General features: G+C 49.5%; 1 protein-coding gene across 4 annotated transcripts in view; it reads left to right on the forward strand.

The window, feature by feature from the left end:
• Positions 1–25,379, forward strand: part of LOC124003420 (protein kinase C and casein kinase substrate in neurons protein 1-like) — a 117,226-nt gene extending 91,847 nt beyond the window's left edge. For 2 of the 4 annotated variants that reach the window (XM_046311673.1, XM_046311672.1), the window contains 9 exons: positions 9,441–9,570; positions 11,585–11,741; positions 13,187–13,422; positions 13,592–13,747; positions 16,890–17,065; positions 17,167–17,287; positions 17,457–17,677; positions 20,245–20,453; positions 21,310–25,379. In XM_046311673.1, the coding sequence (XP_046167629.1) occupies positions 9,511–9,570; positions 11,585–11,741; positions 13,187–13,422; positions 13,592–13,747; positions 16,890–17,065; positions 17,167–17,287; positions 17,457–17,677; positions 20,245–20,453; positions 21,310–21,419 (1,446 nt within the window). In that variant the 5' untranslated portion in view covers positions 9,441–9,510 and the 3' untranslated portion in view covers positions 21,420–25,379. Of the gene's footprint in view, positions 1–1,098; positions 1,254–9,440; positions 9,571–11,584; positions 11,742–13,186; positions 13,423–13,591; positions 13,748–16,889; positions 17,066–17,166; positions 17,288–17,456; positions 17,678–20,244; positions 20,454–20,824; positions 20,885–21,309 lie in introns of those variants that run through there. The other 2 variants (XM_046311675.1, XM_046311674.1) reach the window with 2 other exon arrangements.
• Positions 25,380–26,190: the final 811 nt, after the last annotated feature.

Genomic DNA, 26,190 nt, shown 5'->3' on the forward strand with positions numbered 1-26,190 from the left:
TGTGAGTAATGTAAGATATGTAATAAGAGGCATTGTTTAAAGTGACTAGTGATCCATTTATTAAAGCGGCCAGTGACTGGGTCTCAATTTAGGCAGGCATCTGTCGTGAAGGTCACACCTGTACATTTTACTTTCTCCCTCCATCTTCAATCACCTCTACCTTCTACTCCTGTATTCTCCATTTCTGTCTGCGTCTCTGTTTCCTCTTCGCCGTGTCTCACACTCTTCCCTAGCTACACATCAGAGGCTCTTCACACTATATTTCCCCACCTCCATGTTCCCTGTCTCTCCTTTAACCCTCACCGTCTCTAGTCCTATCAATCAATGCAATCCTATGCCCTCATGATGCCATGGTTAGTACACCCCCTCATCACACCCCCACCCTTCTCCTCATCCCTCGTCCCCCCACCCTTCTCCTCATCCCTCGTTTCTCCTCCCCCACCCTTCTCCTCATCCTCGTTTCTCCTCCCCCACCCTTCTCCTCATCCTCGTTCCTCCTCCCCCACCCTTCTCCTCATCCCTTGTCCCCCCCACCCTTCTCCTCATCCCTCATTTCTCCTCCCCCACCCTTCTCCTCATCCCTTGTCCCCCCACCCCTTCTCATCCCGGTCCTCCTCCCCCCCACCCTTCTCCTCATCCTCGGTCCTCCTCCCCCCACCCTTCTTCTCATCCCTCGTTCCTCCTCCCCCCACCCTTCTCCTCATCCCTCGGTCCTCCTCCCCCACCCTTCTCCTCATCCCTCGTTCCTCCTCCGTCTCCCTCTGAGATTCTCTTTTCTCTTCCTCCTTGACTGAACCATTCAAGCAAAACACCAGAGGATTATCACCCAGCCATTGAGAAAACACACACACACACCACACACACCACACACACACACACACACACACACACACACACACACACACACACACACACACACACACACACACACACACACACACACACACACACACACACACACACACACACACACACACACACACACACACACACACGCTTTCACTCAACACGTTGCCTGGACAGAAGTGTCTGTGCTCTTGGATAAGACCGTGTCTATGTTTGTTGACGGTGTATGATGTGATGATGCGAGAGCTCAGCTGTCTGAGAAAAGGGGTCTCTGAGCTGAACAAAAACAAAGGGGCGGGAGGAGAGAAGAGTGAGAGGAGAGAGAAGAGTGAAGCCCACGTGCCTCAGAGCTGGAGCTGTATCTGTAGCTAGCCGTCGTGTCTCACTCTGCTAATGGAGGACTGGGGGTAAGGCTTTTGTTGTTCGGACGGAGGTAGTCTGCCTGCGTCCCTCCTCTTTTTGGGTGCATTCATTTGCGGTCCTTTGTCTTGGCTATAGCCTAGAGTGGTTTCTCACTGCCTGGTTATTGCAGTTGGTTGATGTGCTGGTGTGTTTGAGGTTGAGGTGCATGTGTGTGTATATTTGGTTGTGTGTGGAGATGGAGAGCCCTAATGAAATATGTGTGTTGTGATCTTCTTCATAGTGTTGCTGGGGTATGTAGAGGAGAAAAAGGTACTTCATGTTCCTTTCCGTGGTGATTTTGATGAGACAGCAAGAATGGTTTGTTACTGCTTTCGTCACCTTAGGTGTGTTAGAGTTTAACTGGACTGACTCGATGTGTTCTTTTGTGTAAAAGACTAGTAGGCCTTAATACATTAGAATTGTGATCAATTTCAAGTATTGATTTCTGTACATATTACAATGGTTTAGGACAGGAAGAATTTAGAAATATGCTGTCTGCCAGAAAGATAGTAACGGGTGAGGAGGCGTGAGGTGGTGTTTGTGTGTATACACTACCATCTAGCCTTGTTCCCAGACAGGACTGTCCAACACTAGAACAAAAGCCTCCTCTTGATGGATTAACCAACTGTGGTGCACAGCCAGCTCTCACACATTCCCCATGCAGCCGAATACTTTTTTTGTGTTTCAACCAAAGCCGTTCTGCTCACGTTTTGTCTGGGGAGAAACTGCATTTTGAAGTCTGTATCGCTCTCTTTCTCTCTCTCGTTTTCCCTCTCTCCTTCTCCCAATTGTCGAAAGTATTTTCCCAGCCATTAATTTAGGACGGCTGAGGTGACCCAAATACCCATGCAGTGCCCCCACCCCCCACCCCCACTCTAAAGCAGAGCCCTCTATTGTCTCTCCGAGGCAGCGTCACAGGGCCTTCGTCCTCGGGAGTGGCTTAAAATATTTGGATTTTAATTTTTCCCTTATTTTACCATGGAAGTTGACTGAGAACACATTCTCATTTACAGCAACGACCTGGGGAATAGTTACAGGTCGTTGCTGTAAATGCAACATACAGGTCTTGGTTTGGTGAAGATGTGTTATTGTTATTGAGCTCGCAAGGGGCGCAGCGGTCTAAGGCACTGCATCTCAGTGTAAGAGGTGTCACTGCAGTCCCTGATTCAAATCCAGGCTGTATCACATCCGGCTGTGATTGGGAGTCCCATTGGGCGGTGCACAATTGGCCCAGCATCGTTCGGATTTGGCCGGGGTAGGCTGTCATTGTCAATAAGTATTTTTTCTTAACTGACTTGCCTAGTTAAATAAAAGATTACATTTTAACAAATTAAAATACATTGTTATTGTTGGTAGCAGACTGCCATCAAGGTGATTGCATGGCTGATGAGGGGTTGCTGTATCGGATGTGAAAGAGACATCCGGTCGCTCTCTTGGAGTACAATCTGGAAGTTGTAGGCTCTACTGCCATAGGCAGAATATGATATTTGCCTTGATTAAAGACTCAACCAACAAGCCGGTGGTCTCTCTAGCCACAACACCGTTAGTGGAAACCATTCTCCATACTAGCATGTTACACTTTCTACTCAGCACTGGTTTAATATTAAAAACACTAACGTTTGAGCATGGATAGACTGTTATTTTGTTCTGAGACAAATCATTCCTTGTGGAGTCTGAGGTGTTTTTTAATGACATATTGGTCACATGCTGTGTAAACAACAGTGAAATCCTTGCTTACGGTCCCTTTCCAACAATGCAGAGAGAAACTGAACAAATATAGAAAGATAATAAAACAAGAAATGGGGTACCAGTACCAGAACAGAGGGAGGGTTGCTGTACCAGTACCAGAACAGAGGGAGGGTTGCTGTACCAGTACCAGAACAGAGGGAGGGTTGCTGTACCAGTACCAGAACAGAGGGAGGGTTGCTGTACCAGTACCAGAACAGAGGGAGGGTTGCTGTACCAGTACCAGAACAGAGGGAGGGTTGCTGTACCAGTACCAGAACAGAGGGAGGGTTGCTGTACCAGTACCAGAACAGAGGGAGGGTTGCTGTACCAGTACCAGAACAGAGGGAGGGTTGCTGTACCAGTACCAGAACAGAGGGAGGGTTGCTGTACCAGTACCAGAACAGAGGGAGGGTTGCTGTACCAGTACCAGAACAGAGGGAGGGTTGCTGTACCAGTACCAGAACAGAGGGAGGGTTGCTGTACCAGTACCAGAACAGAGGGAGGGTTGCTGTACCAGTACCAGAACAGAGGGAGGGTTGCTGTACCAGTACCAGAACAGAGGGAGGGTTGCTGTACCAGTACCAGAACAGAGGGAGGGTTGCTGTACCAGTACCAGAACAGAGGGAGGGTTGCTGTACCAGTACCAGAACAGAGGGAGGGTTGCTGTACCAGTACCAGAACAGAGGGAGGGTTGCTGTACCAGTACCAGAACAGAGGGAGGGTTGCTGTACCAGTACCAGAACAGAGGGAGGGTTGCTGTACCAGTACCAGAACAGAGGGAGGGTTGGTACCAGTACCAGAACTGTACCAGTACCAGAACAGAGGGAGGGTTGCTGTACCAGTACCAGAACAGAGGGAGGGGGTTGCTGTACCAGTACCAGAACAGAGGGAGGGTTGCTGTACCAGTACCAGAACAGAGGGAGGGTTGCTGTACCAGTACCAGAACAGAGGGAGGGTTGCTGTACCAGTACCAGAACAGAGGGAGGGTTGCTGTACCAGTACCAGAACAGAGGGAGGGTTGCTGTACCAGTACCAGAACAGAGGGAGGGTTGCTGTACCAGTACCAGAACAGAGGGAGGGTTGCTGTACCAGTACCAGAACAGAGGGAGGGTTGCTGTACCAGTACCAGAACAGAGGGAGGGTTGCTGTACCAGTACCAGAACAGAGGGAGGGTTGCTGTACCAGTACCAGAACAGAGGGAGGGTTGCTGTACCAGTACCAGAACAGAGGGAGGGTTGCTGTACCAGTACCAGAACAGAGGGAGGGTTGCTGTACCAGTACCAGAACAGAGGGAGGGTTGCTGTACCAGTACCAGAACAGAGGGAGGGTTGCTGTACCAGTACCAGAACAGACCAGAACAGAGGGAGGGTTGCTGTACCAGTACCAGAACAGAGGGAGGGTTGCTGTACCAGTACCAGAACAGAGGGAGGGTTGCTGTACCAGAGGGAGGGTTGCTGTACCAGTACCAGAACAGAGGGAGGGTTGCTGTACCAGTACCAGAACAGAGGGAGGGTTGCTGTACCAGTACCAGAACAGAGGGAGGGTTGCTGTACCAGTACCAGAACAGAGGGAGGGTTGCTGTACAGAACAGTACCAGAACAGAGGGAGGGTTGCTGTACCAGTACCAGAACAGAGGGAGGGTTGCTGTACCAGTACCAGAACAGAGGGAGGGTTGCTGTACCAGTACCAGAACAGAGGGAGGGTTGCTGTACCAGTACCAGAACAGAGGGAGGGTTGCTGTACCAGTACCAGAACAGAGGGAGGGTTGCTGTACCAGTACCAGAACAGAGGGAGGACTGTTGTACCTGTACCAGGAAAACAGAGGGAGGACTGTTGTACCTGTACCAGGAAAAGAACAGAGGGAGGACTGTTGTACCTGTACCAGGAAAAGAACAGAGGAGGACTGTTGTACCAGTACCAGGAAAAGAACAGAGGAGGACTGTTGAACCTGTACCAGTACCAGAACAGAGGGAGGACTGCTGTACCAGAGGGAGGGGAACAGAACAGAGGGAGGACTGCTGTACCGGGAACAGAACAGAGGGAGGACTGTTGTACCAGGGAACAGAATAATAAGAATAGAAGGGTTGCTGTACCAGTACCAGAACAGAGGGATTTAGTACCAGAACGCTTTTACCAGTACCAGAACAGAGGGACTTACCAGTACCAGAACAGAGGGAGGGTTGCTGTGTACCAGAACATTCTACAGTACCAGAACAGAGGAGGGTTGGGTACCAGAACAGAGGGAGGACTGTTGTACCAGGAACAGAACAGGAAGGAGGAACAGAGGACTGTTGTACCAGAACCTGTACCAGCAACAGAACAGAGGGAGGACTGCTGTACCAGTACCAGAACAGGAGGTTGGGAGGACTGTTGTACCAGTACCAGCAGAACAGAACAGAGGGAGGACTGTTGTACCAGAACAGAGGGAGGGTTGGCAACCAGAACAGAGGGAGGACTGTTTGTACCGGGAACAGAACAGAGGGAGGATTGCTGTACCAGTACCAGAACAGAGGGAGGACTGTACCAGTACCAGAACCTGTACCAGGAACAGAACAGAGGGAGGACTGTTGTACCTGTACCAGTAACAGAACAGAGGGAGGACCTGTTGTACCGGGAACCAGAACAGAGGGAGGACTGCTGTACCAGGACCAGAACAGAGGGAGGACTGTTGTACCTGTACCAGGAACAGAACAGAGGGAGGACTGTTGTACCGGGAACAGAACAGAGGGAGGACTGTTGTACCGGGAAAAGAACAGAGGGAGGACTGTTGTACCGGGAACAGAACAGAGGGAGGACTGTTGTACCAGGAACAGAACAGAGGGAGGTTGCTTGTACAGAACAGAGGAACAGAACAGAGGGAGGACTGTTGTACCTGTACCAGGAACAGAACAGAGGGAGGACTGTTGTACCAGGACCAGAACAGAGAGAGGACTGTTGTACCGGGAAAAGAACAGAGGGAGGACTGTTGTACCGGGAACAGAACGAGGGGAGGACTGTTGTACCTGTACCAGGAACAGAACAGAGGGAGGACTGTTGTACCTGTACCAGGAACAGAACAGAGGGAGGACTGTTGTACCTGTACCAGGAACAGAACAGAGGGAGGACTGTTGTACCGGGAACAGAACAGAGGGAGGACTGTTGTACCGGGAACAGAACAGAGGGAGGACTGTTGTACCGGGAACAGAACAGAGGGAGGACTGTTGTACCGGGAACAGAAGGGGGAGGACTATTGTACCGGGAACAGAACGAGGGGAGGACTGTTGTACCAGGAACAGAACGGGGGGAGGACTGTTGTACCTGTACCAGGAACAGAACAGAGGGAGGACTGTTGTACCGGGAACAGAACAGAGGGAGGATTGTTGTACCAGGAACAGAACGGAGGGAGGACTGTTGTACCGGGAACAGAACGGAGGGAGGACTGTTGTACCTGTACCAGGAACAGAACAGAGGGAGGACTGTTGTACCGGGAACAGAACGGAGGGAGGACTGTTGTACCTCTACCAGGAACAGAACAGAGGGAGGATTGTTGTACCAGTACCAGAACAGAGGGAGGACTGTTGTACCAGGAACAGAACAGAGGGAGGACTGTTGTACCGGGAACAGAACGGAGGGAGGACTGTTGTACCGGGAAAAGAACAGAGGGAGGACTGTTGTACCGGGAACAGAACGAGGGGAGGACTGTTGTACCGGGAACAGAACGGGGGGAGGACTGTTGTACCGGGAACAGAACGGGGGGAGGACTGTTGTACCGGGAACAGAACGGGGGGAGGACTGTTGTACCGGGAACAGAACAGAGGGAGGACTGTTGTACTGGGAACAGAACGGAGGGAGGACTGTTGTACCGGGAACAGAATGGAGGGAGGACTGTTGTACCGGGAACAGAACAGAGGGAGGACTGTTGTACCTGTACCAAGAACAGAACAGAGGGAGGACTGTTGTACCTGTACCAAGAACAGAACAGAGGGAGGACTGTTGTACCTGTACCAGGAACAGAACAGAGGGAGGACTGTTGTACCTGTACCAGGAACAGAACAGAGGGAGGACTGTTGTACCTGTACCAGGATCAGAACGGAGGGAGGACTGTTGTACCGGGAACAGAACGGAGGGAGGACTGTTGTACCGGGAACAGAACGGGGGGAGGACTGTTGTACCTGTACCAGAAACAGAACAGAGGGAGGACTGTTGTACCGGGAACAGAACGGAGGGAGGACTGTTGTACTGGGAACAGAACGGAGGGAGGACTGTTGTACCGGGAAAAGAACAGAGGGAGGACTGTTGTACCGGGAACAGAACGGGGGGAGGACTGTTGTACCGGGAACAGAACGGAGGCAGGACTGTTGTACCTGGGAACAGAACGGAGGGAGGACTGTTGTACCGGGAACAGAACGGAGGGAGGACTGTTGTACCGGGAACAGAACGGAGGGAGGACTGTTGTACCTGGGAACAGAGGGAGGGAGGACTGTTGTACCTGGGAACAGAACAGAGGGAGGACTGTTGTACCGGGAACAGAACAGAGGGAGGACTGTTGGAGGAACAGAACAGGGGGAGGACTGTTGTACCGGGAACAGAACGGAGGGAGGACTGTTGTACCAGGAACAGAAGCGGGGGAGGACTGTTGTACCTGTACCAGGAACAGAACAGAGGGAGGACTGTTGTACCGGGAACAGAACAAAGGGAGGATTGTTGTACCAGGAACAGAACAGGAGGGAGGACTGTTGTACAGAACAGAGGGAGGAGAACAGAACAGAGGGAGGACTGTTGTACCTGTACCAGGAACAGAACAGAGGGAGGACTGTTGTACCGGGAACAGAACGGAGGGAGGACTGTTGTACCTGTACCAGGAACAGAACAGAGGGAGGATTGTTGTACCAGTACCAGAACAGAGGGAGGACTGTTGTACCGGGAACAGAACGGAGGGAGTGTTGTACCGGGAAAAGAACGGGGGAGGACTGTTGTACCTGTACCAGGAACAGAACAGACAGGGGAGGACTGTTGTACCGGGAACAGAACGGTGGGGGGACTGTTGTACCTGGGAAAAGAACGGGGGAGGACTATTGTACCGGGAACAGAACGGGGGGAGGACTGTTGTACCGGGAACAGAACGGTGGGGGGGACTGTTGTACCGGGAACAGAACGGGGGGAGGACTGTTGTACCGGGAACAGAACAGAGGGAGGACTGTTGTACTGGGAACAGAACGGAGGGAGGACTGTTGTACCGGGAACAGAACAGAGGGAGGACTGTTGTACCTGTACCAAGAACAGAACAGATGGAGGACTGTTGTACCTGTACCAGGAACAGAACAGAGGGAGGACTGTTGTACCTGTACCAGGAACAGAACAGAGGGAGGACTGTTGTACCTGTACCAGGAACAGAACGGAGGGAGGACTGTTGTACCGGGAACAGAACGGAGGGAGGACTGTTGTACCGGGAACAGAACGGGGGGAGGACTGTTGTACCTGTACCAGAAACAGAACAGGGGGAGGACTGTTGTACCGGGAACAGAACGGAGGGAGGACTGTTGTACCTGTACCAGGAACAGAACGGAGGGAGGACTGTTGTACCGGGAACAGAACGGAGGGAGGACTGTTGTACCGGGAACAGAACGGGGGGAGGACTGTTGTACCTGTACCAGAAACAGAACAGGGGGAGGACTGTTGTACCGGGAACAGAACGGAGGGAGGACTGTTGTACCGGGAACAGAACGGAGGGAGGACTGTTGTACCGGGAAAAGAACAGAGGGAGGACTGTTGTACCGGGAACAGAACGAGGGGAGGACTGTTGTACCGGGAACAGAACAGGGGGAGGACTGTTGTACCGGGAACAGAACGGGGGAGGACTGTTGTACCGGAACAGAACGGAGGGAGGACTGTTGTACCGGGAACAGAACGGGGGGAGGACTGTTGTACCTCTACCAGAAACAGAACAGGGGGAGGACTGTTGTACCGGGAACAGAACGGAGGGAGGACTGTTGTACCGGGAACAGAACGGAGGGAGGACTGTTGTACCGGGAAAAGAACAGAGGGAGGACTGTTGTACCGGGAACAGAACGGGGGGAGGACTGTTGTACCGGGAACAGAACGGGGGGAGGACTGTTGTACCGGGAACAGAACGGAGGCAGGACTGTTGTACCGGGAACAGAACGGAGGGAGGACTGTTGTACCGGGAACAGAACGGAGGGAGGACTGTTGTACCGGGAACAGAACGGAGGGAGGACTGTTGTACCGGGAACAGAACAGAGGGAGGACTGTTGTACCGGGAACAGAACAGAGGGAATGTTATTTGATGGCATTATGAATTAAAGGGATCTAATGTTTACACGTATAAAGAAGAACTTTAATAGTTGTTTTCAATTCCCACAGCAAATCTCTGAATTGGCCTTTCGCTGTATTTTTTATAGTTTGAATGAATGCAGCTGACCACATTGTATTGCTATTATTAATTATTCTCTTTCTCCTTCCCTCAGTGCCTGAAGACCAAGACTCTGCTGCAGACTCCCAAAACCTCCTCACGTCCTCTCTGCCAAATCTAGGATCATGTCGGGCGCCTATGACGAGTCGGTCAGCCAGGAGGATGGCACAGACAGCTTCTGGGAGGTGAGAACTGACCACATCTGTTTGGAGATGTATTAATATGTAGTCAAACATGCATCCCTTTCAGTGGAACTGGGATTTGAACCAGCAACTCCAGGTGTCCACACTTTGCTGGCACTGCGTCACCCTCTTTTGGCTTTGCAGCAGAGCTGGCAGCGTGACAGGCCGCTGACTAGGGCTACTGATGAAGGAACCTCAGACTCTGGGCTCCTTTAAAAATGGCCTAAACCCTTTAGGAAGGCTTTCTGTTAGATATAGAGTAGCTGTGTTCCTAGTTGTCCTTTCCCCTTGTCAGCTGTGTCCTTTGTGTCAGTGTCCATGTCTAGCTGTGTCCTTTTCTGTCTCTGTCTCTTGTTTTCATTTATTTTATTGCTCCTCACTGTATCAATCAGGGAGACACTGACAGTACCGTTCTTAAGGTGGCACGACAATGATCACTCAGTAGGGAGACACTGACAATACCGTTCTTAAGGTGGCACGATAATGATCACTCAGTAGGGAGACACTGACAATACCGTTCTTAAGGTGGCACGACAATGATCACTCAGTAGGGAGACACTGACAATACCGTTCTTAGGAGACAGGTGGCACGACAATGATCACTCAGTAGGGAGACACTGACAATACCGTTCTTAAGGTGGCACGACAATGATCACTCAGTAGGGAGACACTGACAATACCGTTCTTAAGGTGGCACGACAATGATCACTCAGTAGGGAGACACTGACAATACCGTTCTTAAGGTGGCACGACAATGATCACTCAGTAGGGAGACACTGACAATACCGTTCTTAAGGTGGCACGACAATGATCACTCAGTAGGGAGACACTGACAATACCGTTCTTAAGGTGGCACGACAATGATCACTCAGTAGGGAGACACTGACAATACCGTTCTTAAGGTGGCATGACAATGATCACTCAGTAGGGAGACACTGACAATACCGTTCTTAAGGTGGCATGACAATGATCACTCAGTAGGGAGACACTGACAAAAGCATTCTTAAGGTGGCACGACAATGATCACTCAGTAGGGAGACACTGACAATACCGTTCTTAAGGTGGCATGACAATGATCACTCAGTAGGGAGACACTGACAATACCGTTCTTAAGGTGGCACGACAATGATCACTCAGTAGGGAGACACTGACAATACCGTTCTTAAGGTGGCACGACAATGATCACTCAGTAGGGAGACACTGACAAAAGCATTCTTAAGGTGGCACGACAATGATCACTCAGTAGGGAGACACTGACAAAAGCATTCTTAAGGTGGCATGACAATGATCACTCAGTAGGGAGACACTGACATCACTCAGTAGGGGAGACACTGACAATACCATTCTTAAGGTGGCATTCTTAAGGTGGCACGACAATGATCACTCAGTAGGGAGACACTGACAAAAGCATTCTTAAGGTGGCATGACAATGATCACTCAGTAGGGAGACACTGACAATACCATTCTTAAGGTGGCACGACAATGATCACTCAGTAGGGAGACACTGACAAAAGCATTCTTAAGGTGGCACGACAATGATCACTCAGTAGGGAGACACTGACAATACCGTTCTTAAGGTGGCACGACAATGATCACTCAGTAGGGAGACACTGACAATACCGTTCTTAAGGTGGCACGACAATGATCACTCAGTAGGGAGACACTGACAATACCGTTCTTAAGGTGGCACGACAATGATCACTCAGTAGGGAGACACTGACAATACCATTCTTAAGGTGGCACGACAATGATCACTCAGTAGGGAGACACTGACAATACCATTCTTAAGGTGGCACGACAATGATCACTCAGTAGGGAGACACTGACAATACCATTCTTAAGGTGGCACGACAATGATCACTCAGTAGGGAGACACTGACAATACCATTCTTAAGGTGGCACGACAATGATCACTCAGTAGGGAGACACTGACACCACTGTTCGTGGAACGCCACATTCTTAAGGTGGCATGTTTTGAATGTAATTGAAATGCCTCTCATTCTGGTACCTATGAAAGGTGGGAAACTATAAGCGTGCTGTGAAGCGGATTGATGATGGCCACCGGCTCTGCAATGACCTGATGAACTGTATACAAGAGCGAGCCAAAATCGAGAAGGCCTACAGCCAGCAGCTGACCGACTGGTCTAAGAGATGGAGACAGCTGGTGGATAAAGGTACGAGGGGAGAAGGGGAGACACAGCCAGCAGCTCACAGTGGATTGGAAGAGTTATATTGCCATCTGTAGGAGCATGCTTTAACAAAATTATAAACTCCTTCTAGTTTTGTCATGGGAGTACGGTGAATGCAATGTGCAGGATATTCATTGAGTCAGAGTAATACCAACTGTTTCTCAAAATAATAATGGACCTCCCTCTTCTCCCTCTCCCTCTAACCCTGACCCTCTTCTCCCTCTCCCTCTAACCCTGACCCTCTTCTCCCTCTCCCTCTAACCCTGACCCTCTTCTCCTTCTCCCTCTAACCCTGACCCTCTTCTCCTTCTCCCTCTAACCCTGACCCTCTTCTCCCTCTCCCTCTAACCCTGACCCTCTTCTCCTTCTCCCTCTAACCCTACCTCTTCTCCTTCTCCCTCTAACCCTACCTCTTCTCCCTCTAACCCTGACCCTCTTCTCCTTCTCCCTCTAACCCTGACCCTCTTCTCCTTCTCCCTCTAACCCTGACCCTCTTCTCCTTCTCCCTCTAACCCTGACCCTCTTCTCCTTCTCCCTCTAACCCTACCTCTTCTCCTTCTCCCTCTAACCCTCCCTTCTCCCTCTAACCCTGACCCTCTTCTCCTTCTCCCTCTAACCCTGACCCTCTTCCCTCTTCTCCTTCTCCCTCTAACCCTGACCCTCTTCTCCTTCTCCCTCTAACCTCCTCCTTTCCCTCTAACCCTACCTCTTCCCTGACCCTCTTCTCCTTCTCCCTCTAACCCTGACCCTCTTCTCCCTCTCCCTCTAACCCTGGCCCTCTTCTAACCCTACCCTTCTCCCTCTAACCCTGACCCTCTTCTCCTTCTCCCTCTAACCCTGACCCTCTTCTCCCTCTTCCTCTAACCCTGACCCTCTTCTCCTTCTCCCTCTAACCCTGACCCTCTTCTCCCTCTCCCTCTAACCCTGACCCTCTTCTCCCCCTCCCTCTAACCCCACCTCTTCTCCCTCTCCATCTAACCCTGACCCTCCCTTCTGACCCCTTCTCTCCCTCTAATCCTGACCCTCTTCTCCCTCTCCCTCTAACCCTGGCCCTCTTCTCTCCTTTTCCATCTAACCCTGTCCCTCTTCTCCTTCTCCCTCTAACCCTACCTCTTCTTCCTCTAACCCTGACCCTCTTCTGCTTCTCCCTCTAACCCTGACCCTCTTCTCCCTCTTCCTCTAACCCTGACCCTCTTCTCCTTCTTCCTCTAACCCTGATGCTCTTCTCCTTCTCCCTCTAACCCTGACCCTCTTCTCCCCTCCATCTAACCCTGACCCTCTTCTCCTTCTCCCTCTAACCCAACCTCTTCTCCCTCTAACCCTACCTCTTCTCCTTCTCCCTCTAACCCTACCTCTTCTCCCTCTCCCTCTAACCCTGACCCTCGTCTCCTTCTCCCTCTAACCCTGACCCTCTTCTCCTTCTCCCTCAGGGCCCCAGTATGGCAGTGTGGAGAGGGCCTGGGTGGCAATGATGACCGAGGCTGAGAAGGTGAGTGAGCTGCACCAGGATGTGAAGAACGGACTGCTCAACAATGACTTTGAGAAGGTGAAGAACTGGCAGAAGGACTCCTACCACAAACAGATGATGGGAGGATTCAAGGAAACCAAAGAGGCAGAGGAGGGCTTCAAGAAGGCCCAGAAACCATGGGCCAAGAAGCTCAAGGAGGTGAGGGGCAACCACCTGAACAACTGTACACTTGAGCATTGCTGTAGAGATCTGGACCAAATCAGAACATGCACCACGCTCTGCTGTAACCTTGAAGTAGTTTGCATTGAAATGATACCTCCAAAAGTGTAAATATCCTTAAAAAATATACCATATCTTCTCTCCTCAGCTTGAGACTGCCAAGAAGACGTACCACCTGGCGTGTAAGGAGGAGAAGGTGGCGTCCAGCAGAGAGGCCAACAGCAAGGCAGACACCTCAGTCACAGCCGACCAGCAGAAGAAGCTCCTGGACAAGGTGGACAAGTGCAAGCAGGACTCTCAGAAGGTGAGCTCCCCAGGCCCCTACTGTCCAGGCCCCTGCTCCCCAGGCCCCTACTCCCCAGGCCCCTACTCCCCAGGCCCCTACTCCCCAGGCCCCTACTCCCCAGGCCCCTACTCCCCAGGCTCCTACTCTCCAGGCCCCTACTCTCCAGGCCTCTACTGCCCAGGCCCCTACTGCCCAGGCCCCTACTGCCCAGGCCCCTACTGCCCTGACCCCTACTGCCCTGGCCCCTACTGCCCTGACCCCTACTGCCCTGACCCCTACTGCCCTGACCCCTACTCCCCAGGCCCCTACTGCCCTGACCCCTACTCCCCAGGCCCATACGCCCAGGTCCCTACTGCCCAGGCCCCTACTCCCCAGGCCCCTACTCCCCAGGCCCCTACTCCCCAGGCCCCTACTCCCCAGGTCCCTACTCCCCAGGTCCCTACTCCCCAGGTCCCTACTCCCCAGGCCTCTACTCCCCAGGCCCCTACTCCCCAAGCCCCTACCGCCCAGACCCTCCACTGCTCACCCTCCTCTTCCTGCGTCTCTTCATGATAGGGAGGCCTCTCATCCTATTGCCATTACTAGTTCCAGGAGTTTTTCTTGACCATGTGTCCTGACCAGTTAAAGATCTTGGCCCAGTGATTATCTATTCACTAGTATAGTGAAGGGATTCCCAAACTCTTACACTCAGGCCCCCCTTCCAGCATTGGGGAACATCCCTCTCCGCTGCCTGTGCGAGCGCACCACACATATTTCTATGGGCACAAGCACTATTCATGGCACAAACTGTTCACAGCCCTCTTGTTGGCTTATTTCCTGCAAAATGACAAATTTGGCCATGTCTCATGTGTATTCATGTGATATTTGAGTGACTCAAACGTTACAACAAAATCGATGGGCAAAAAAACCTAGCTAAAAAACGTTAGCTGACATGGGCTAATTGAGCTGGACATTTCTGACAAGTTGTAAATAGCTCTCTAAGGTATGCAATGACTGATGACTGACATAAGTGTGTGTGTGTGTGTGGGGGGCTCCATGCCAACGCAGGGGGAACGCCCCACAGTTTGGGAACCACTGGTAAAGTGGACTTTACTCTGCTGAGCCCACTGGAATGATATCACAGCCTTGCTTCCCCTTGACCCATTCAAACCATTGCACAAGTTATATAATAATGTCTTACAACTACTGAGAGGACAACTAATTATCATTCATCCTTGGTCAACATCAATCATCACCACTTCTCAGTAACCTCAAGCTCGTAAAGACCTTGCTATGCAGAAGCTAAAACATGTAAGAAGGAAGAAAAATAAGTCACTGTTAAAACCTAAATATCCCTAGAAAATATTCCTATTCATGAAAATCACAAATGAAATATATTGAGACACAGCTTAGCATTTTGTTAATCACCTTGTCATCTCAGATTTTCAAAATATGCTTTACAGCCAAAGCTAGACAAGCATTTGTGTAAGTTTATCGATAGCCTAGCATAGCATTTTGTCCAGCTAGCAGCAGGTAACTTGGTCACGGAAATCAGAAAAGCAATCAAATTAAATTGTTTGCCTTTGATAAGCTTCGGATGGTTTCACTGACGAGACTCCCAGTTAGCTAGCCAATGTTCCTTTTTTCCAAAAATATTATTTTTGTAGGGGAAATAGCTCTGTTTGTTCTTCACATTTGGCTGAGAAATCGCCCGGAAATTGCAGTCACGAAAACAGAGAAAAATATTCCAAATTAGCTCCATAATATCGACAGAAACATGGCAAACGTTGTTTATAATCAATCCTCAAGGTGTTTTTCAAATATATATTCGATAATATATCCGTCGGGACAATTCGTTTTTCAGTAGGACCGATTGGAGTAATGGCTACCTCTGTATTTTACGCGAGAGTCACCCTGGGAGCCATCAGGTGACCACTTACGCAATGTAGCCGCCTACGGCTATTCTTCAACATAAATGCGTAAAACTACGTCACAATGCGGTAGACACCTTGGGGAATACGTAGAAAGTGTAACCTGGTTGATAGCACATTCACAGCTCAATAGGGACTCATTGGAACGCAGAGCTTTCAAAATATGGGGCACATCCGGATTGGATTTTTCTCAGGCTTTTGCCTGCAACATCAGTTCTGTTATACTCACAGACAATATCTTTACAGTTTTGGAAACGTTAGAGTGTTTTCTATCCTAAGCTGTCAATTATATGCATACTCTAGCATCTTGTCCTGACAAAATATCCCGTTTAAAACGGGAACGTTTTTTTCCCAAAAATGAAAATACTGCCCCTAGAGTCGCAACAGGTCTTAAGGTGTAAAATGTTGACATTAAAATAAACATTCTGAAAGGGCTCCGAAACACCAAAACACATTCTGAAAGGGCTCTGAAACACCAAAACACATTCTGAAAGGGCTCTGAAACACTACAACACATTCTGAAAGGGCTCTGAAACACTACAACACATTCTGAAAGAGCTCTGAAACATTAAAACACATTCTGAAAGGGCTCTGAAACACTAAAACACATTCTGAAAGGGCTCTGAAACACTAAAACACATTCTGAAAGGGCTCTGAAACATGAAAACACATTCTGAAAGGGCTCTGAAACACTACAACACATTCTGAAAGGGCTCTGAAACACTACAATACATTCTGAAAGGGCTCTGAAACACTACAACACATTCTGAAAGGGCTCTGAAACACTACAACGCATTCTGAAAGGGCTCTGAAACACTACAACGCATTCTGAAAGGGCTCTGAAACACTACAACGCATTCTGAAAGGGCTCTGAAACACTAAAACACATTCTGAAAGGGCTCTGAAACACTAAAACACATTCTGAAAGGGCTCTGAAACACTAAAACACATTCTGAAAGGGCTCTGAAACACTAAAACACATTCTGAAAGGGCTCTGAAACACTAAAACACATTCTGAAAGGGCTCTGAAACACTAAAACACATTCTGAAAGGGCTCTGAAACATTAAAATAAACATTCTGAAAGGGCTCTGAAACACTAAAACACATTCTGAAAGGGCTCTGAAACATTAAAATGCATAACCCGCTTTGCGGGGGTCAACAGACCCTCAGCTCTCAACTGTACAGCCTGTGTGGTTGTTTATCCCTTACATGTTATGAACATACTCTCTGTCTGATCTTCACCATGCAGGCTAAGGAGAAGTATGAGAAGACTCTGGATGAGCTGAGGAAGTGTACGCCCCAGTACATGGAGAACATGGAGACAGTGTTTGACACGTGTCAGCAGTTTGAGGAGAAGAGACTGAGCTTCCTCAGGGAGGTGCTGCTGGACATCAAACGACACCTCAACCTCACCGAGAACCAAAGGTAGGTCCATACTCACACCACCTGGGCACCACCATTATGATACACTGAGTCAAGATGAATGTGTCAGAATAGAGATGTAACTTCTCTCTATCCGTCTTCAGTTACGCCACAGTGTACAGAGACCTGGAACACACCATCACCTCTGCCAGTGCACAAGATGACCTGAAGTGGTTCAGCAACAACCACGGCCCTGGTATGCATATGAACTGGCCCCAGTTTGAGGTACACAACCACTTCTTCCCAGTTAGCCTAACAATGCGTGTGTTTTAATTGATCGTTTTCAACTCATGGAATGAATTTCAATTCACTTCCTCCATTGACTGAAGGGGAAAAACTAGGAATTGACTTGTAACTGGCTTGCTCCCCACCTTCCTTCCTTCCTTCCTTCCAGGAGTACAATCCAGAGCTCACTCACATGATCAGCAAACGAGAGAAGTCGAAGAAAGGGGCAGACGGTATAATGCTGACTAGCGTGACAGCAGCACCCAACCATGTGGCAGCACCCAACCATGTGGCAGCACCCAACCATGTGGCAGCACCCAACCATGTGGCAGCACCCAACCATGTGGCAGCACCCAACCATGTGGCAGCACCGGCTGGAGACAGGGGCAGGTTGGTCTCACAGACAGGGGCAGGTTGGTCTGACAGACAGGGGCAGGTTGGTCTCACAGACAGGGGCAGGTTGGTCTGACAGACAGGGGCAGGTTGGTCTGACAGACAGGGGCAGGTTGGTCTCTCAGACAGGGGCAGGTTGGTCTGACAGACAGGGGCAGGTTGGTCTCACAGACAGGGGCAGGTTGGTCTCACAGACAGGGGCAGGTTGGTCTGACAGACAGGGGCAGGTTGGTCTGACAGACAGGGGCAGGTTGGTCTCACAGACAGGGGCAGGTTGGTCTGACAGACAGGGGCAGGTTGGTCTGACAGACAGGGGCAGGTTGGTCTCTCAGACAGGGGCAGGTTGGTCTCTCAGACAGGGGCAGGTTGGTCTGACAGACAGGGGCAGGTTGGTCTGACAGACAGGGGCAGGTTGGTCTGACAGACAGGGGCAGGTTGGTCTGACAGACAGGGGCAGGTTGGTCTGACAGACAGGGGCAGGTTGGTCTCTCAGACAGGGGCAGGTTGGTCTCACAGACAGGGGCTGGTTGGTCTCTCAGACAGGGGCTGGTTGGTCTCACAGACAGGGGCTGGTTGGTCTCTCAGACAGGGGCTGGTTGGTCTCTCAGACAGGGGCTGGTTGGTCTCACAGACAGGGGCAGGTTGGTCTGACAGACAGGGGCAGGTTGGTCTGACAGACAGGGGCAGGTTGGACTCTCAGACAGGGGCTGGTTGGTCTCACAGACAGGGGCTGGTTGGTCTCACAGACAGGGGCAGGTTGGACTCTCAGACAGGGGCAGGTTGGTCTCACAGACAGGGGCTGGTTGGTCTCACAGACAGGGGCAGGTTGGTCTCACAGACAGGGGCAGGTTGGTCTCACAGACAGGGGCTGGTTGGTCTCACAGACAGGGGCAGGTTGGTCTCACAGACAGGGGCTGGTTGGTCTCACAGACAGGGGCTGGTTGTCTCACAGACAGGGGCAGGTTGGTCTGACAGACAGGGGCAGGTTGGTCTCTCAGACAGGGGCAGGTTGGTCTCACAGACAGGGGCTGGTTGGTCTCTCAGACAGGGGCTGGTTGGTCTCACAGACAGGGGCTGGTTGGTCTCTCAGACAGGGGCTGATTGGTCTCTCAGACAGGGGCTGGTTGGTCTCACAGACAGGGGCAGGTTGGTCTGACAGACAGGGGCAGGTTGGTCTGACAGACAGGGGCAGGTTGGACTCTCAGACAGGGGCTGGTTGGTCTCACAGACAGGGGCTGGTTGGTCTCACAGACAGGGGCAGGTTGGACTCTCAGACAGGGGCAGGTTGGTCTCACAGACAGGGGCTGGTTGGTCTCACAGACAGGGGCTGGTTGGTCTCACAGACAGGGGCAGGTTGGTCTCACAGACAGGGGCTGGTTGGTCTCACAGACAGGGGCAGGTTGGTCTCACAGACAGGGGCAGGTTGGTCTCACAGACAGGGGCTGGTTGGTCTCACAGACAGGGGCAGGTTGGTCTCACAGACAGGGGCAGGTTGGTCTCACAGACAGGGGCTGGTTGGTCTCACAGACAGGGGCAGGTTGGTCTCACAGACAGGGGCAGGTTGGTCTCACAGACAGGGGCAGGTTGGTCTCACAGACAGGGGCTGGTTGGTCTCACAGACAGGGGCTGGTTGGTCTCACAGACAGGGGCTGGTTGGTCTCACAGACAGGGGCTGGTTGGTCTCACAGACAGGGGCAGGTTGGACTCTCAGACAGGGGCTGGTTGGTCTCACAGACAGGGGCAGGTTGGACTCTCAGACAGGGGCTGGTTGGTCTCACAGACAGGGGCAGGTTGGTCTATATGCCTTGTCCGAGCCAGAACAGCCCATAGGTGCAATAGGCAATATATGAATTATGCGTATAAGATGTTATATCTGTTTTCATACAGATGATATCAGTTGTTTGCTCAAGACTATTTCCTCTTGTATTGGGGGCTAGAACATGTATCTAATCTAATGTCCAGGAGGTGGCAGCACTGATTAATGTTGATATAAAGTTAACCGTTCATAAAAACAAAGCATGCGATGTTATTGCAAACTACAGTATCAATACGATGTCCATTAGGGCAGCCCCCCGCACCTCTCTGATGGGGTTAAATGCAGAATATTTCGGTTGAGTGCATTCAGTTGTTCAACTAACCAGCTATCCCCTTTCCCTTTCCAATAACCTGTTGTGAAATGTCACAGTTGTGTTTGGGAATATCTCCACAAGGGCTGTTTTAGTGGCCAGAAGAGGATGTCACCCAGTTGTTTTAGTATTATTATGTGATTATAGCAGAACAGAGAAGTGGGGGCGGGGCATGTTTTCTCATTTACATTTACATTTAAGTCATTTAGCAGACGCTCTCGTGCTGGGTTGACATGAATAAAGAGATCAGCTCATAAAAGTGAAACATCCAGTTTGGGTCTCCAATTCACTCAGCCCTTTCTCCTCTGTGCTGGTCACATGATGACCATGTTGATGAATAGTGATCCTAGTTACTGGAGGAAGCTTGTGGTGAAACTTTTCTGCAATCGAACAATGATGATGATGGTCTAGGATGTTGAAACGTCTCCTCCTCCACAGTGTCAGCAGCTCTGATAAGAACCAGGCCTACTCCTCCCAGGACCAGTCGGCAGAGTGGTCAGACGATGAGCAGGCCGCACCAAACTCAGGCTCAGACACCAATGGGGGTGGAGCCAACCCCTTTGAGGATGAGTCAGCGAAGGGCGTACGGGTGAGGGCGCTGTACGACTACGACGGGCAGGAACAGGATGAACTCACCTTTAAAGCAGGTGAGCATCCCAACAAGAACTAACTAACTCTATTTGGTTGTGATTCTGTTTTTCATGCATCTTTTGAAAATGTTATGTCAAAAAATCTATTTCCCATTTGGGACAATAACGTTACTAATACTGCTGCTACTACTGCTGCTACTACTACGACTACAACTACTACTACTACTACTTGTGAACCTTTTAGAAACCAAATCTGTTTATTGGGTACCACAAGAAAGACACAAAATTGTGCACTGGACTTTTCAATTAAATTTGTTTTGATATATATGATTTAAAACCAATCATCTAACTAACCCGCAGTAGGATAAAAGGTTTCCAAACATAAAAATCAGTTTTTTTTGTCTCATTACCTTTTTCATCCCAAAAAGAAAACAAACAATAGCAACATCCACGGCCCTGGCATGCATATGAACTGGCATCAGTTTGAGGTACAGTTTGCAAGAAATTAACACACACACCTCAAATATAACCTAGATTTCAACCAAAAATCTACAACAGAGTTTCAAGGTTTGGTTGATTTCAAATTGAATTCAAATTGAATTCATGTTTGTTGATAATCAAAAATCAATCAAAATTGTATGTCAATCTGATGTCTCCCTCTCTCCTTCCCTTCCTCTCTCTCGCTCTCTCTCCATCTCTATCTCTCACTCTCTCTCCCTCTCTCCCTCTCCCTCTCTCCATCTCTCTCTCCATCTCTCTCTCTCTCTCTCTCTCTCTCTCTCTCTCTCTCTCGCTCTCTCGCTCTCTCGCTCTCTCGCTCTCTCGCTCTCTCTCTCCCTCTCTCCATCTTGCTCTCCCCCTCTCTCTTGCTCCATCTCTCCCTCTCCATCTCTCGCTCCGTCCTTTCTCACAGGAGACGAGCTAACTAAACTAGAAGACGAGGATGAGCAGGGCTGGTGTAAAGGCCTGTTGGACAGTGGCAAGTTGGGTTTATATCCTGCTAATTACGTAGAGCCCATCTAGTTGGGTTTATATCCTGCTGATTACGTAGAGCCCATTTTGTTGGGCTTATATCCTGCTAATTACGTAGAGCCCATCTAGTTGCTTGGGTCACCCAGACTGAACCGTCCAATCATACTGCACATTGCCAGAGACTTCAAAGCAACGCTTCCCTGTTCCCCCTCTCTGCCTGACCAACCAACACACTGACTGAGCAGTCTTTATTTAAACACTCCCCTAGGATCCACATCAGAGAAACACAGCACCAACATAACCAACACATATCAGCTACAACACTGGGATTGTTACCACAGTCAAACCATGGCAGTATGTGTGTACCAACAACAACTCCTACGAGCGCAGGAAAAACATTCTGCCGTGTTCTATTCCAATGTTGTGCTGTGGTTGTGATGAAATTTACCTGGCAGTATGGAAGTATGTTCCCTCGTAACACTAGTGATATGGTATAGTCAATGGTGCCTGCTTAGCCAGAATAAGCTATGCACTGTGCATTGTAAATATTAGCAGATTCTTTTTGCAACCTGGATGCTATGCGAAACTGTACAGTCCTGTTTTTTTGTTTTTTTTGCATCTGTCATTCCATGTAAGGTTTTAAATATGCTGTACAGTACAACAGATTCTCACTCTTTTTCTATCTTTTCTATGTGAGTTGCTCCTGTGTTGAGTGTTTTTCCCCCTGAAGTCCCCCTGAGCAACAGCAGCAGCATGTCCTACTGGATCACAATAATGACATTTAGCTGATCCTTGACAAATCACTGTCGAGCGGAGCAGAGCAGTACTACACTGTCGAGCGGAGCAGAGCAGTACTACACTGTCGAGCGGAGCAGAGCAGTACTACACTGTCGAGCGGAGCATAGCAGTACTACACTGTCGAGCAGAGCAGAGCAGTACTACACTGTCGAGCGGAGCAGAGCAGTACTACACTGTTGAGCGGTGTCGAGCAGAGCAGAGCAGTACTACACTGTCGAGCGGAGCAGAGCAGTACTACACTGTCGCGGCGGAGCAGAGCAGTACTACACTGTCGAGCGGAGCAGAGCAGTACTACACTGTCGAGCGGAGCAGAGCAGTACTACACTGTCGAGCGGAGCAGAGCAGTACTACACTGTCGAGCGGAGCGGAGCAGTACTACACTGTCGAGCGGAGCGGAGCAGTACTACACTGTCGAGCGGAGCGGAGCAGTACTACACTGTCGAGCGGAGCAGTACTACACTGTCGAGCGGAGCGGAGCAGTACTACACTGTCGAGCGGAGCGGAGCAGTACTACACTGTCGAGCGGAGCGGAGCAGTACTACACTGTCGAGCGGAGCGGAGCAGTACTACACTGTCGAGCGGAGCGGAGCAGTACTACACTGTCGAGCGGAGCAGAGCAGTACTACACTGTCGAGCGGAGCGGAGCAGTACTACACTGTCGAGCGGAGCGGAGCAGTACTACACTGTCGAGCGGAGCGGAGCAGTACTACACTGTCGAGCGGAGCGGAGCAGTACTACACTGTCGAGCGGAGCGGAGTAGTACTACACTGTCGAGCGGAGCGGAGCAGTACTACACTGTCGAGCAGAGCAGAGCAGTACTACACTGTCGAGCGGTGTCGAGCAGAGCAGAGCAGTACTACACTGTCGAGCGGAGCAGAGCAGTACTACACTGTCGAGCGGAGCAGAGCAGTACTACACTGTCGAGCCTTGTTCAGTGTAACGGTAGACAACAGTGTTTCTCTACACACCGTTGTACCAGGGACTGGTAAGCTTGGATGCCTGTTTATGTTGAAAACCTGCTCTCAAGATCAGATGAAATCAGTGTCTGTGACGCACTCAGGCGTAGTGGGTGCAGAGTCAGGCGCAGGAGGCAGAAGGTACAGAATAGTGCTTTTATTTAGGCACAGTGAAAATCGTACGCGCCAAATACCGGGAACACATCCACGATTGGCCCAAAAACAGGACCTAACTAGTCTGGAGAAAAACCCAAAACGAAACACACTACCACACATAAACACAGTGGAAAAATAAGCCCGCACAAAGAGCAGGCAGGCCTTACCGGCTTAAATAGCCCAACTAAAAACATAAACAAGAAACGGGTGAAACCAATAAGACAAAACCAACAGAAAAGGGAAAAGGGATCGGCGGCAGCTAGTAGACCGGTGACGACGACCGCCGAGCGCTGCCCGAACAGGAACAGGAGCCACCTTCGGTAGGAGTCGTGACAGTGTCAGTCAGATAACCACCTGATGGACCACTCAGCAATGTCCCAGGGACCGGTTCCCATCGGACCATGGATCCAGGGAATGACTGGTATAGAATACATACCTTCCCCAAGGCAGCATTGAGTTGTAGTACCTCTGACCATGTCCCTCATGTGCCTGTCATTTCCTGTGTAATTTCTTGACCCCACTGCTTTCTGGACTCATTACTTCTAGTACCTCTGACCATGTGTTGGGTTTAGGTGGGAGAGCATGTGAACAACAACCCCTTCCTTTTTTCTGGTTACATGTTTACAGCAGTGGCTTCTTCGAAGGGTCAGGGTTCAAACATTAATTAGCCTAAAGGTTCAGCACAAATACAACATTGATCCAAAACCACCCTACTCCATCAATGGTGAAACGGGAATTTTTTTATTTTAATTTTACCTTTATTTAACTAGGCAAGTCAGTTAAGAACAAATTATTATTTTCAATGACGGCCTAGGAACAGTGGATTAACTGCCTGTTCAGGGGCAGAAATAGGCTTGTCATCAGAAATGGACTGTCCCTGACCAAATTAAAGTAGCCAAAGAAATGTGGGAATATGAGCTAATTCTGGGAATTTGCTGTATGGATGATCACTTTTACAGTAACAACCCAACGAGAGCCCCACTTCCCCATGGGAGATACTAGATCCTGTCTCCTCTCGCTCAACACTGTAACCATAACTGTTTTTGTTGCCATGGCTTCAGTTTATTATACAACTTCTATGTCCTGTCTTTTTTCTGAATGAAAATGATAAGTCACCTTTACTGTGTCCCGGCTCAGTCTCCACCTTGCGATCTCTGATCTAACAGTCATTGCATGCTCGATCACCATAAATAAGCATTGAATTCTACTGTGAGCTTACTGTACAAATTGACCAAATTGAACTAACTTTGTTCATGTTTTTATCCTGTCTGTTGAATCCTAAACATAATCTTATGAAAACTGATGCCAATGATTTTGGTCTCTTAACTGGCAAAATTTAGACAAATCAGTATATTCAATGTTTTTTAACATCTCCAAATAATTGGGAGAATTTGAATCTATGCAGCACAAAATCCTGTTAAATCTCAATCCTTGTATTTTGAGCTAGTGAATCCAGAATCTTCAGCAGAGATTATACTTGTAATATGTGTGACTGTTATATGACACAGCTGTTGTGTTCGTTTCCTTAGCAACCCTGGGAGATAGTGAAGGCTATAATACCCTGATTGCTCTCTCAACACAAGAGGTGTGTACTCTTACTGACATGGGGACAAAAAGCTACAGTACAAAGTGCACTGAAGAAAAAGGCAGAAAGCGGAGCCTCCACTGAAATATTGATGAGGAAACTGAATTTTCTGCTGCTAGAAGTTTATTCTGGAGATCTGGGATATATAGCTGTGGGGGGACATTTTGGGACTGTACACATCCGATTGTGGGATAAAACACAGCTCTCAAAATGAGTGTTGTGGCAGCGCAAGCTCTGAAACACAAGCCTAGCTAACTCCGTAAATGCTTTACCTGAGCCACCACTCATACTCACAACACACAGTGAGAGAAAGAGAGCATGCATATTTAACGATGCATTTACCTTGCATTTTACCTCGTTTTGCGTACTGTATGTAGGGGAACCAGTGGTCGGACATGTGGGAAATCCCTAGTGGTCTAGAAGTCTGTCTGTTTAGAATAATAGCTATTTACTCTACAAACTGTAGTGCCTGTTCATCTGCATACAACAAAATAAAATTCTTCATCAAAACATTGATATGACTATTGTGATGATGATAGGTACATGCATTCTGTGGATAGAGGGGTGGTATAAAAAACATTTCCCCGGTGCTGGATCCAAGAGGATAACGTAAAACAAAAAAGTAAATCTGCACCCTGGTATGATGCTCCAAAAATATGCACTCTGTGGACATGTAAATGTACACTCTTAGAAAAAAGGGTTATGCGGTTGTCCCCATAGGTGAACCCTTTTTGGTTCCATGTAGAACCCTTTTGGGTTCCAGTTAGAACTGTTTTGGAAAGGGTTCTACGTGGAAACCCAAAATATTCTACCTGGAACCAAAAGTTTCTTCAAAGGGTTATCCTTTGGGGACAGTCGAAGAACCGTTTTTTGTTCTAGATAGAAAATAAATTGCTAAGTGTCCATTTATGTATATTCTAGACCCTGGGTATTCAACGCCTAACCCACTAGGTCCGGAGCCTGCTGGTTTTCTGTTCTACCTGATAATTAAATGCACACACCTGGTATCCCAGGTCTAAATCAGTCCCTAGGGGGACAATGTAAAAAATGCAGTGGAACTGACTTTAAGGTCCAGAGTTGAGTTTGAGGGCTCTAGACTATGTGGAGGACCCCATTTAATATGGAACCGACGTTAAATCACTTTACATAAAGCCTGGAGATATAGCACTCTGCAGCTTATCATTAGCATATATGAGCCTTTATAACGTCTTATGACAAGTCTAATCATTGCTATACCTGCAGGCTGTAAGTAAAGTGTTCCCCATCTCGCCACCAGAGGTCATCAGTAAACTTCAGCTCCTACCTGAGTATGTGAGTCGTGCGGACC

This window comes from Oncorhynchus gorbuscha, linkage group LG18, assembly GCF_021184085.1.
Source record: "Oncorhynchus gorbuscha isolate QuinsamMale2020 ecotype Even-year linkage group LG18, OgorEven_v1.0, whole genome shotgun sequence".
Lineage (NCBI taxonomy): Eukaryota > Metazoa > Chordata > Actinopteri > Salmoniformes > Salmonidae > Oncorhynchus > Oncorhynchus gorbuscha.